Here is a 13,591-nt window from a genome sequence, read left to right as displayed (position 1 = left end):
TTGTAATGTTGCAGCCTTGGAGGTTGGTAGGGATCGGCTGGCTGAGACCGGTTTCAGGCTGGGGGTTGGGGGTGGGGTGGGGTGGGTCTGTGTAGCCCCGGTCTGCGCATGCCTGAAAACGCGCCGGACTGAAATTGCCTGCGCGGGGCCGCCATATTTGGGTTACGGGAGCTCGCGGAAGACAAACTCCCTCTCGCTTTTCCAGTGTCACTTCTTCCCTCGAAGTGAGGCAAGTCTTAAGAGAGGCGCTAAAGCTAGGTCCACGGTGGAGAGCGGCTCCGGTTAGAGAGAAGGAAATAACTACGACACCCCCGGGGTTGCGGTTGAGAACTTCACACGCGAGCGGGGCAGTGACCGAAGACGCTGAGGGACGGGCGGATTCGCGCCGAAATTCAATTGGGCGATGCCAACTTAAGCGTGTGAGGGGGGTAGGAACTGATATTTGGAAGGTACCATTCGGCGGAGGCCAAGCGAGTGTGGGGACCTGAAGGGAGAGGACAGTCGCCCACAGCCCCACTTCTCAGCTGATCCCTCTCAGGCCATGAGCGGTCTAGTGCGCACCGAGCCGCTGCCCGGGGAGACCCCTCTGCTGGTGCCCGGCGACCCCTACTCTGTGGTGGTTCTGCTCCAAGGCTACGCGGAGCCCGAGGGGGTCGGCGACGCCGTGCGAGCCGACGGCTCAGTGACCCTTGTCCTGCCCCAGGCCTGGGCCCCGCCCTCCACCCACCGAGAGCCCCTGCGTTACGAGGCGAAGGCCGCCCTAGAGGAGGCGGCCCGGGGCCCCATCCTCGTGGACACCGCGGGCCCTTGGGCTCGCGAGGCGCTCCTGGGGGCCCTGGCGGGGCAGGGAGTGGCTCCCGGAGACGTGACTCTGGTGGTGGGGACCCACGGACACTCGGACCACATCGGGAACCTGGGGCTGTTTCCCGGGGCTGCCCTGCTGGTCTCGCACGACTTCTGCCTTCCCGGGGGCCGTTATCTCCCCCACGGACTGGGTGAGGAGCGGCCTTTGCGGTTGGGGCCGGGACTCGAGGTGTGGGCCACACCCGGCCACGGTGGCCAGCGGGACGTGAGCGTGCTGGTGGCTGGCACGGCCCTGGGGACCATCATGGTAGTGGGCGATGTGTTTGAACGTGATGGGGACGAGGGCTCGTGGCAGGCGCTGAGTGAAGACCCAGTGGCCCAGAAGCACAGCCGAAAGCGGGTCCTGGGCACTGCCGACGTGGTCGTGCCTGGTCACGGAGCCCCTTTTAGGGTGATAAGGGAAGCCTCGGCGCCAGAGACAGAGCCAGCCAGATCTCGTGACGGAGAGGAGCCCACTGTGCACGGATAAAACCCAGTCTTGACTGGATCCTTTTCAGTGATCCCATCTCCCACCCCCCAACCGAGGAACTGAAAGTCCAAGAGGCAAGATGACGTGTCAAAGTAGTCATGGGTGGTCTCTTCAGGAGGCCAGTCTTCCGGCGAGGACAGAGTGCTTCTGCCCCAGCTGTCACCTACATCATTGTTTCTCTGACCAAACTAGGACCGAGGACTCCTCAGCTCTGTGTCACCTCTCAGCCGTCATTAGTAAAACAGTAGAATGTTCTTGGGAGTCTTCCAAAATAAAGGTAGAAACTGCATTGAAAACCATACTGCCCTTCAAATATATTCCAATTAAAAGATATTTTTAAAAGAAAGAAAATCATACTGCCCTAATGTAAATGTGAGTGCCTCAGGTGGTGCAGTGGTAAAGAATCCGCCTGCCAGTGCACGGGATGCAGGAGACTTGGATTGGATCCCTGGGTCAGGAGGATCCCCTGGAGTAGGAAATGGCAGCCCACTCGAGTATTCTTGTCTGGAAAATTCCATGGAGAGCAGACTGGCAGGCTACAGTGCATGGGTCGAAAGAAGTTGGACACAACTGAGCATGCACACATGATTTAAAAGTGAAGCATCCATAGTGATTATTATGCAGATATAATCCAACAACTGCAACAAGGGGACACTTTAGCAATACATTGCCTGTTTCTCAGAGGAGGCAGTTTGCTGTGAGAAGGTGCAGGGCAGAGAGAGCTCATTGGAGTCATGTGACTTTAAGTTGTCATTTGTTTGTTCAACAAATGCTTGTTAACATACCTGCAGTATCTCAAGCATGGCTCGAACTCTCAGGGATATAGCAGTGAGCAATCAGACAAACTCAAGGAGACAGGTAAACAATAATAGTAGTAAGCCAAATAATTTCAGGTTCTGGTTAGTGATATGAACAAATGGCGAGGTGAGAAGGGGATAGAGTGCTGGGGTGGGAGAATGGTCAGGAAAAGCCTCTGGGAGGTGGTGCCTGATGAGAGAACTGAATGAGAAAAAGCTGGCCATGTGGGAGCCATGTGGGAGAGGGGCATTCCAGGCACAGATACAAAGGCCCAAGGCAAGCCTGACTTATTTGAGCAGTAAGAAGACCTTGAGGTTGGGTTACAGAGCATGGGGGAAGAGCAGTAAAAAATGAGCCTACAGAGTTCGGCAGCACCATCTTGTAGGGCCTTGGTGACCATGGTGAGAGGTTTTGATTTTGTACTGAGATCAAAAGCTTTGGTTTTATACTGACACAGAAGACCAGGTTGTTGACCTAGTCTCATTTATGTTTTAGAATAATCACTCTTATTCTGAGTGGAAAAGGGGTTGAAGTGGGGCAACAACTAGGTTGAAAGCCATTGTGGTTGAACTTGATGGTACTTGCCCTTATTCCAGAAGTCCTTTTGTGGCTGTGGTCCTCATAACTGTGTCCCAGTACCAGGGCCCTCTGTCCACACAGCCCCAACATGGGCAGAAGTGTTTGGATTGGGGAGAGGAAGGAAAGGATAAAGTCCACCTCATTGTGGACGATGAACCTCCCTGGGTGGTTGCTGTTGGGGAAGGCCAGGCTGGAGGTCATTTCTCAGGTGTTTACAAAGGCCACATGGTCCGCAAAGGCAGTTCAGAAGAACCAGTTCACCTGGAGGGCATTCCAGTCGCTGCCATACACAGACTTGTATTCTGTGTTGGCCAGTTTGATGACCACCAGAGTGTGGGGCTCCTGGGCCAGCAGTGCAGCCACAGCGGCCCGGATCCCCAATTTCATGGGCCACCAGTTGTCATGAGACTGCTGGTATGTGGAGGGAATGCAGGGGCCAGCTGTGTGCACTATATGTGTGCACCAGTGCAGCACTATACCCTGAGTGGTGTCCATGGCCATCAGAGGACACATCTAATACACGGTATGTAATTCCACTATCTTCAGGACTGCATGGGAGGATGAGAAAGGAGGGGATGGGTTTTTTTTTAGAGCTGTGTGTTCTGAAGTTTTACAGGTAAAAGTTCCAGCCTCAAATTATTTTCTGGAGCATAGGTATCCTGCCCTTGACTCAGGGCTGGTCACCCAGAGCAACACATCCCTTTGGCCATATCGATTGTCTCCAGGATGGACAGGTCACCTACTAAGTCTTAGTAATCTTAGTGGTTTTGCTGGATCTAGAGGGGAAAGTCTCGTTCTTTCCTGCAAGACTGACATGGGAGGATGAGTCGTCTTGGCTCTTTGTTGGAGGAGCCCACTGCTGCTGGGGCCACCAAAGAGGGACTGAAAATGAAGCTGAACGGTAGGGGGCAGAAGTGGGCAGTGAAGAGAAACAGACTAGATGACCAGAGAGAGCAGTGGAAGCCAGATCTGCTGCTTAACTCATCAGTCACCTGGGCTAATCAACTCCTTTCCTGCCTAAGCTGTCCTGTGTTTTCAGTTGTTTACAAGATGAGTCTTGAATGGATACAAACACTGATGGAAATGAACCCTTAGAGACAGGCAGTGAGGACGGCATGGGGAGGGGGCTGATAGTAGAGGGGGGAAGTGCTAAAGATAGGGGGTTGGGCCCAGAGTGACTGTTCTTTGCAAACTTTTTTTGTGAAAACTTAGGAAAACTTGACCTGTATGATTAACTGCCTCTGCTCACAAATCAGTGGCAGACGTTGGCTATAGAATAATCCAAACTTTCTTGCCTAGTTCTCTCCAAGAACAACTCTCTGCTCCAGTTTGGCTGGCTGCCTGCTGCCTTCCAGACACCCACATCCACCTCTCCTACAGGCCTTTGATTCTCTCCCCACAGCCCTAATCCTCTCGCTCTTCTGCACCAATCTCAAACACCCAGGCTCAGCTTTCTCATCTCCTACAGAAAACCTCCCCTGAATTTGCCAAGCTTATTTTAAACTCTAGCAGTGCTTTCTCTGTATTGTTCACTTAGCGTTAGGTAATACCTGGTGTTGGTCATTATTTCTGGAAATGTCCTCTCCTTGTGTCCCTTGGGAGCAGGAGCTGCAAGGCCACATGAGGTCTAGGCTGAGAAATTGTACAACACTTACATCACATTCTGTTGACCAAAGCATGTCATAAGGCCAGCCCAGATTCAGGCATGAGGAAATAGCCTCTTCATCATGATAGAAGGAGCCGTAAGGAATTTGTGGCCATTTTTTCTGTTGCAACGTATCACAATAGGTTAGTTGGTGATAACAAGTTCCCCTTCTTTTGAGGGTGTGTGTGTGTGTGTGGTTATTCTAGGTTCTATTTTTATTTTTTAATTTTTAAAATTGAATTCTGGTTAATTTGTAATATATTAGTTTCAGGCATACAACATAGTGATTCAATATTTTTATAGATTGTACTCCATTTAAGGTTATTGAAATGGCTGTATTTCTCTGTGCTGTGCAGTACATTCTTGTTGCTTATTTTATATTTAGTAGTTTGGTTCTCTTAATCCCATACTCCTGTTTTTCCTTTCCCCCTTCACCTCCCTCACTGATAACCACTACTTTTGTCTCTGTATCTGTGAGTCTGTTTGTTTGGTTTTTTTTTCTCCCTTTGGCTGTGTCATGTGGCTTGTGAGATCTTAATTCCCCAACCAGGGATCAAACCTGGGCTCCAACAATGAAATTGCCATCTTAATCACTGGACTGCCAGAGAATTCCTGTTTTGTTATATACATTTCTTATTATTAATAAAGGCAATCCTTTATGCCTTCTCCCAGGACTGATGCTGAAGCTGAAACTCCAATACCTTGGCCACCTGATGTGAGGAACTGACTCATTTGAAAAGACCCTGATGCTGGGAAAGATTGAAGGTGGGAGGAGAAGGGGACGACAGAGGATGAGATGGTTGGATGGCATCACCGACTCAATGGACATGAGTTTGAGTAAACTCTGGGAGTTGGTGATGGTCAGGGAGGCCTGGCGTGCTGCGGTCCGTGGGGTCGCAGAGTCGGACACGACTGAGCAACTGAACTGAACTGAACTGATTGTGCAAAGCACAATCACAGTCACACTACATCATTCTCTCCTCACTTCCAGAAGGGGGCAGCACTTGCTTCACAGAGAAAGCAAAGACCATTGTCCCTGCTGTCTCTGCTTCAAGCCACCTTAGAAAACTGCATCTGCACCCCGGCTCACCTCCAGAAGAGGGGTGATCCCTCCCTACCCCCACAAAACACTTTATATCCTTGCTGATTTATTCATCAGTTTCTGTTTATTGCCCTGCTCAGACTGGCTCCTACCCTGAGCACACCATTGAAAGGGCTCTGGACAGTGCTACTTATGAACATCATAATTACCAAATCCAGAGTTCACTTAATGCTTGTTTTACTTGGCCACTGGCAGCACTTGACATTCCTTCTTGAAACTTGCATGTGCCGTTGGCTTCCTGGACCCCACAATGTTCTCCATTTATCTCACTGCCCACTCTTTGTCAGTCTCCTTTGTGGGCTCCTCTTTCTCCTATGTACCTAAATAGAAAAGGTTTTTCTTGGTTAAAAATGAAATAATTACAAGAATATCTCAAAAGTTAACAGAGGCCCCCGTCTGTGCCCTGTTGCTGTTGCGCTGCCGCTGGCTGCAGCCCCTGGACCCCTACCATGGAAGAGACAGTAGAAGATCCCCCCACATCAGCTGTCTTGCTGGACCACTGCCATTTCTCTCAGGTCATCTTTAACAGTGTGGAGAAGTTCTACATCCCTGGGGGGGACATCACGTGCTATTACACCCTCACCCAACATTTCATTCCCCGTCGAAAGGATTGGATTGGCATCTTTAGAGTTGGATGGAAGACAACCCGCGAGTACTACACCTTCACGTGGGTTACTTTGCCCGTCGACCTAAACAGTGAATCAGCCAAACTGCAGGAAGTCCAATTCAAAGCTTATTACCTGCCCAAGGATGACGAGTATTACCAGTTCTGCTGTGTGGATCAGGATGGTGTGGTCCGGGGAGCAAGTATCCCTTTCCAGTTCCGTCCAGAAAATGAAGAGGACATCCTGGTTGTTACCACTCAGGGTGAGGTGGAAGAAATTGAGCAGCACAACAAGGAGCTTTGCAAAGAAAACCGGGAGCTGAAGGACAGCTGTATCAGCCTCCAGAAGCAAAACTCAGACATGCAGGCCACGCTCCAAAAGAAGCAGGAGGAGCTGGAAACCCTGAAAAGCATCAATAAGAAGTTGGAACAGACAATGAAAGAACAGAAGGACTGTTGGGAGATAGAGCTGCTTCAACTGAAAGAACAAAACCAGAAGATGTCCTCAGAAAATGAGAAGATGGGAGTCAGGGTGGATCAGCTTCAGGCTCAGCTGTCAAATCAAGGGAAAGAAATGGAGAAGCTTGTTCAGGGAGTTCAAGATAAGACGGAGCAGCTGGAGCACCTGAAAGAGGAGAATGGCCAGCTCTTTCTCAGTTTAACTGAACAGAGGGAGCACCAGAAGAAGCTCGAGCAGACAGTGGAGGAGATGAAGCAGAGAGAAACTACTGCAGCGAAGAAACAACAGGAGTTAATGGACCAGAACATGGACCTGTCAAAAAGACTGAGTGAGAACAAGACGATGTATAATGTTCTACAGAGAGAGAAAGAGAAAATGGAAGAAGAAAATGATTTTTTGAAGAGAGAGAACAGCAGACTGCTGAGTTACATGGGTCTGGACTGTGACTCTTTGTCATATCAAGTGCCCACTTCGAATCAAGGAGGTACAAGACAAGACCCAGGACTTGTCTTTGGAAACCCATATTCTGGTATCCAAGAAAGTTCTGCCCCAAGCCTGCTCTCCATCAAGAAATGCCCCACCTGCAAATCAGACTTTCCTGATGATGTTTTTGATCACAACTTGGCCTTGGAGCAGCACCTGCAGACCCCTAGTTTGAGTTGTCCAATATGTGACAAGACCTTCTCAGCAAAAGAGAAGCAGATCTTTGAAGACCATGTATTCTGCCACACTCTCTAAGTGTCCCAGCCTCTTGAATCTATACTGTACATGTATTTTATACAGTAGAACCTATAGCTTCTTCTATGAGTTATGACCTAAGATCCTGCCTAACCTCAGTTATTAGGAATTTACTTAGTCCTACTGCCCTATAGGTGGAGTCATGTCAATTATCTGAAGCATAGTGTTAAGGGCTATTACTTACATCCTTGTGAGTTACAACCTTTTAAGTCACCTAACTCCAGCTATATCAGCCTCTCACTTAAAATGCCTAGTCTTCTGAGGGCCTGTAGCATAAAGGCCCTGCCTGCAACAGAGCTGACCTGGCTCTTCACAGCCAGCCTGACTCAAGTGAGTAGTTTCCCAGGTTGTCCCACTGTCGTCCAAGGTCAGACCTTGAGTATGTTTGTACTTAGTCCTCACTCCTGACCCTGGGACTGGCGACTGATCTGGAATTGAGAATTTCTTCCTCCTCCTCAGGCCTAGCCCAAAATGGCATGGCAGAGAACCCAAACATCCAATTTGGATACCAAAGTTTTCTCACCTTGATTTCATAGCTCCCAATAGAAGCATTCCTGAATCATGGACATGAAACATTATTTAAATCACAGAAAGTCTTCTTTCTCTTTGTATTATACCTCTGAATGACATTTTTCTACTCTGGTTTTTCATGTGCACATAACTTTTATTGTTATAAGTCCTTTCTTAATGGTCAGTGGGACTTGGTAGAAACTGTATGGGTTTGTAACTTTCTGAGCAAGTTGAGTTTGAAAAAGGATAAGTCAAAATAATGAGAACTATTGTTAGTCACATTAATACTAAAAATAAACTAGTCCTCTACTTCAGGGACTTTGGTAATTTAAAATTAAAAAAAAAAAAGTTAACAGAGAACAATAATGTAACAAACACCTGTCTTCACCACCCAATTTAAGAAAAATACATTATAATTACTCTAAAGCCTTCTTTATGTTTTTCTCTAATCCGGTCCCTTTCCTGGCCCTTCAGAGGAAACCACTACCTTGAAATGAGTGTGTATCATTTAGATGATATTTTTTATAATCTTACCATATATATTTGCATTTACACACAGGGGTTGTTTTTGCATATTTTTAAACTTTATATAAAATGAAATCATACTGAAATACTCTTCTACACTTGCTTTTTTCACTCATCCTGAGAATTATTATTTATTGTGGATAGCTGTAATTCATTAATTTTCACATGTGTAGTACTCAATTTTGTGAATTACCACATAGTGTTAGGAAAACTGGATATCCACATGTGAAAAAATTAGACCCCTATACCAGCGGTCCCCAACCTTTTTTGGCACCAGGGACCAGTTTCGTGGAAGACAATTTTTCTGTGGCCGGTCGTGGTGTGGATTGGGGGATGGTTTGGGGATGATTCAAGCGCATTACATTCAGTTAATATCTAAAATGTATAAGGAATTAATATGACTCAATGACAGAGAAACACCTCAATTTAAATATTGGCAAAGGACATGAATAGATGCTTTCCCAGAGAAGACATGCAAATGGCCAACAGGAATATGAAAATGTGCTTAAAACCCTAATCATCAGGGAAATGCAAATCAGGACCACAATGATACATCACTTCATACCTGTTAGATTGGCCGTTGTCAAAATGATAAGAGAGAACAGGTGATGGTGAGATTGTGGAGAAAAGAGAATCTGTGTGTACTGATAGTGGGAAAAGGTGACTATGAGAGGTGATGAATGTGTTAATTAGCTTAATTGTGGTAATCATTTCACAATGTATCCCTATATTAAACCATCGTGATGTGCACCTTAAAAAATCACACTGTACAACCCAAATATTTACAAGTTTTGTCAGTTATACCTCACTAAAGCTGGGGAAAAAAGAATTTAAAAAGCAGTTAGTTTAATGTTAGAATGACAAATTCAAGTCAAAGCTGATAACAAGAGCAAAAAATGAAAAGAAGAAACTGGAAAGCAGCCAAAAGTAACAAATGGAAAAGCGGGCTGGAAGGCTGCAAAGAATGTGAAGAACAGATAATAGATCTAAGTCATAAGCATGTGTGGCTCTGGGTTTTAGTTACCCCTATTACTAGCAGCACCTTATGGTTGATTTAAATATGACTCAAATAAGATCCCTTGCTCATTAATCTGGTACTTGATTTTTTATTAGTTTAGTGTTGAATTTAGAGGTTACCAAATTAGCATAGAAGAATCTCACCCAATCATGGGTTTGTCCAAAGAAAATTCTTGCTTTTGCCAAAAATTTAGGCTAGTAACACCCTAGAGCATATTAAATTAACACAGCTTGAGATTTTTCAGCCCACGCTGTTTTGTGAGTTTCGGCTGCACATCTCCCTGAGGGCTGACTTGAGGGTGTAAATTATCCAGAGTTTTCTCTGTTCACTCTGGATCATGGTCCAAGACAGTCAAATTCTTTAAATCCTCTGCTTGAGTGTGGGGTGGTGGTCTCCAGTTCACACAGTATGAGGATGTAGAACTTTGAGACTCTGGCTTTATGCCAAGTGGATAATTGCCTGGTAGATTTACCCCATTGTCAAAGACCTTGGGGGTTTGTTGCCTGCTTTCAGTTTTCTGAACACCAAATCTCAGATTCCTTGAGCTTGGCAAATACTCTCAAAGGGAAAGCAGTCTTCAGTGTATCACTCTCTGAGTTTTTAGTTTCATTTAGTTTTGCTCTCTGAGAATTCCTTTAATAATAATCAGTGCATTTAAAGATATTAAATATTTTTTGTCTTGAAATTTGGACTTATTGAGGTATAATTTACATACAATCAAATTTACTCCTTAGTATCATAACTGTATATTTTGATAGACATATAGTTGCATAACCACAGATTCACTCAAGATATAAAACATTTACATGATCCCCAGAACTTGCCTCATGATCCTTTGTACCCCCCTCCCCCTGACAATCATTGATGTATTTCTGTTTAAAATAGCTTTTTTATTTTTTAAAAAATAATTATTTGGCTGCGCCAGGTCTTGGTTGTGGCACTGGGGATCTTCGATCTCTAGTTTTGACATGCGGACTCTTAGTTGCGGCATGTGGAATCTAGTTCCCTGACCAGGAATTGAACCTGGGCCTCCTGCATTGGGAGCCTGGAGTGTTAGCCACTGGACCCCCAGGGAAGTCACTTAAATGCATTCTCATTTAGAATTTTAATATATCTTCAGTAAATGAATCTTTACTGTTACACAGTAAACCCATGATTCCTAGAAATTTCCTTTTTCTTCAAGTCTGTTTTTTCCCCTTATATTTCTGTAGTTAAGCCAGATTTCTTTGGTTACAATTTGCCTGACATGTTTTTTCTTTCTTTCACTCCAGCCTTTCCGTATTCTTATGCTTCATGTGGGTCTCTTGTAAACCAAACATTATTGTGTTAGTTTCAGGCGTACAGCAAAGTGATCAGTTGTGCATATATTCTTTTTCAGATTCTTTTTCCTTATAAGTTGTTTTGAGTATAGTTTCCTGTGCTATATAGGAAGTCCTTGATGGTCATCTATTTTATACATAGTAGTGTGTATATAATTAATTAATAATTAATTAATCCTAAATTCCTAATTTATATCTCCCCCTCATAATATTTTAAAGCAAATTCCAGACATCAGATTTTATTGAGAAGCATAGATTTTATCTGGAAGCATTTGTTATTTTGAAGAAAATTCCAAACATTATTTTGCCTGGACACGTTTCAGTACATATATACTGCATGTACTTACATATATACCACACTTAGTGTGTTTGGAGGACTATGCATTTGTAGTGTATACTTCAGTACACGCTAAGAATATCTTTTAAAAAAACTGCTATTTATCAGACTTAAAAGTTCTACCAATCCTTTCTTTTTTTTCTTTTGGCCACACTGTGCAGCTTGGGGGATATGAGTTCCTCAATCCATGTCCCCTGGGGTGAAAGCTCAGAATTCTAACCACTGGACCACAAAGGAATTCCCTTACTGATCTTTTATTTTTAATATATGTTTATTTATTTGACTGTTCTGGGTCTTAGTTGCAGCATGCAGGATCTTTAATCTTCATTGCTGGGTGTGGGATCTTTAGTTGTGGCATGTGAAGTCTCAGTTGCTTCATGGGGTATCCTGTTCCTTAATCAGGGATCAAACCCAGGCCCTCAGCATTGGGAGGTGCTTAGCCACTGGACCACCAGGGAAGTTCTCCTTTACTGATCTTTTTAAAGAAATCTTTATATCATCAAATATTACTCTTTAATAAAATTTCTATGATAGTTTTTTAAAAGATGTTTTAAAAGAACAGTTTTCGGTTGATGATAATGTTGAGAGAGAGGTACAGTGATTTCCCATATACCCCCTGCACCCACACAGGCATAGCCTTGCCCTTTAACAATGTTGCTCACCAGGATGGTACATTTTTTACCAAACCCATATTGACCGTCATAATCATCCAAAGACTATGGTTTACCCTAAGGTTCAACCTTGGTGGTGTGCAGTCTATGAATTTGGACAAATGTATAAGGATACACATCCATCATTATAACACCATATAGAGTATTTGAACTGCCCTAAAAATCCTCTGTGCTCTGTCTCTTCATCTCTGCCCACCACCACCCCTGCCCCCAGCAGCCTGTGATCTTTTTATTATCTCCATAGTTTTTGCCCTTTCCAGAATGTTATAAAGTTGGAATCAAGAGTATACAGCTGCCTCCGATTGGCTTCCTTCACTTCGCAATATACCTTTAAGATTCTCTCATGTTTTTTCATGGCTTGATAACTCTTTTAAGCTGTGGAATAACATTCCATGGTCTGGTTGTACTACAGCTTATTCACCCATTTACTTTCTGGAAGACTTCTAGTTTACTTCCCAAGTTGTGGCAGTTATGAATAAAGCTACTATTAATAGCAGTGTACAGGTTTTGTGTCATCTTAAGTTTTCAACTCCTTTGAATAAATACCAAGGAGTGCAATAATTGGATCTTATGATAAGAGTATGTTTAGATTTGTAAGACCCACCAAACTGTCTTCCCAAGTGGCTGTATATTTTTATTCCCACCAGCAATGTGAGAAAAAGTTCCTGTTGCTTCAAATCCTTGCCAGCATTTGGTACTGTCAGTGTTTGGAATTTTGGCCATTCTAATAAACGTGTAGTGGTGTCAAATGTTGTTTGAATTTGCATTTCCCTGGTAAGATATGACGTGGAACATCATTTCATATACTTGTTTGCCATCTATATATCTTCTTTGGTGAGGTGTCTATTTAGGTATTTGGCCCATTTTAAAAACTGGATTGCTGTCGCGTGGCATGTGGGATGTTAGTTCCCTGACCAGAGATTGAATCTACACCCTCTGCAGTGGAAGCACGGAATCTTAACCACTGGGCCACCAGGAAAATCTGGATTGTTTTCTTATTGTTGAATTATGAGTTCTTCATGTACTTTGGATAAAAGTTGCTGTATCAGGATGTGTCTTTTGCAAATATTTACCCCAGTCTGTGACTTATTTTCTGTTAATAATTTCCTTGTCATTATGTTTTGATTTATCTTTTATTGTGCTGAGTCTTCGTTGCTGTGCAGCCATTTTCTCTGGTTGCAGCAAGCAGGGGCTACTCTCTACTTGCAGGGCCTGGGCCTCTCCTTGAGGTGGCTTCTCTTGTGCAGAGCATGAGCTCTAGAGTGTGTGGGTTTCAGTAGTTGTGGCAGTAGTAGTCGTAGCAGTTGAGCTCAGTAGTTTCAACTCCTGGGCTCTAGAGCACAGGCTCAGCAGTTGTGCACAGGCTCAGTTGCTCTGAGGCCTGTAGGATCTTCCCAGACCAGGGATCGAACCTGTGTCTCCTGCATTGGCAGGCAGATTCTTTATCACTGAACCACTCAGAAGTTTTTAATTTTAATGAACTCCGGCTTACCAATTATTTCTTTCATGGATCATTTCTTTGATAGTGTTTAAAAAGGATTCACCATACTTGAAGTGGGCTTCCCTGGTTGCTCAGACAGTAAAGAGAGACCTGGGTTTGACCCCTGGGTCAGGAAGATACCCTGGAGAAGGGACTAGCTACCCACCCCAGTATTTCTGCCTGGAGAATTCCAAGGACAGAGGAGCTTGGTGGGCTACAGTCCATGGGGTTGCAAAGAGTCAGAGATGACTGAGTGACTAACTCTTTCACTTCATACCCAAAATAGTAAGATTTTTTCCTAGTTATCTTCCAAGAATTTTATATTTAGGTATAATCCATTCTGAGTTAATTTTTGTGGAAAGTGTAAGATCTGTGTCTAGAGTCTTTTTTTTTTTCTTTTCTGAGACTGTCCAGTTGTTCCAGCGCTATTTGCTGAAGAAACTGTCTTTGCTCCATTGTGTTTCCTTTGCTC

General features: G+C 44.6%; 2 protein-coding genes across 2 annotated transcripts; both read left to right on the top strand.

Annotated features, from left to right (window-relative positions):
- The first annotated feature begins 134 nt into the window (after window positions 1-134).
- Window positions 135-1,632, top strand: MBLAC1 (metallo-beta-lactamase domain containing 1). Its single transcript, XM_061153584.1, has one exon. It carries the CDS (start codon window positions 542-544, stop codon window positions 1,331-1,333), a length of 792 nt encoding a protein of 263 aa, XP_061009567.1. The 5' UTR covers window positions 135-541; the 3' UTR covers window positions 1,334-1,632.
- A 4,202-nt stretch (window positions 1,633-5,834) lies between these two features.
- LOC133063788 (calcium-binding and coiled-coil domain-containing protein 2-like) lies at window positions 5,835-8,135 on the top strand. The gene has a single exon (XM_061153583.1). It carries the CDS (start codon window positions 5,907-5,909, stop codon window positions 7,257-7,259), a length of 1,353 nt encoding a protein of 450 aa, XP_061009566.1. The 5' UTR covers window positions 5,835-5,906; the 3' UTR covers window positions 7,260-8,135.
- The last annotated feature ends 5,456 nt before the right edge of the window (window positions 8,136-13,591 follow it).

The sequence above is a fragment of the Dama dama genome, chromosome 10, assembly GCF_033118175.1.
Source record: "Dama dama isolate Ldn47 chromosome 10, ASM3311817v1, whole genome shotgun sequence".
In the NCBI taxonomy this organism is placed as follows: Eukaryota; Metazoa; Chordata; class Mammalia; order Artiodactyla; family Cervidae; genus Dama; species Dama dama.
The sequence above is the reverse complement of the archived record's forward strand: the minus strand, read 5'-3'. Positions and strand labels throughout refer to the sequence as shown.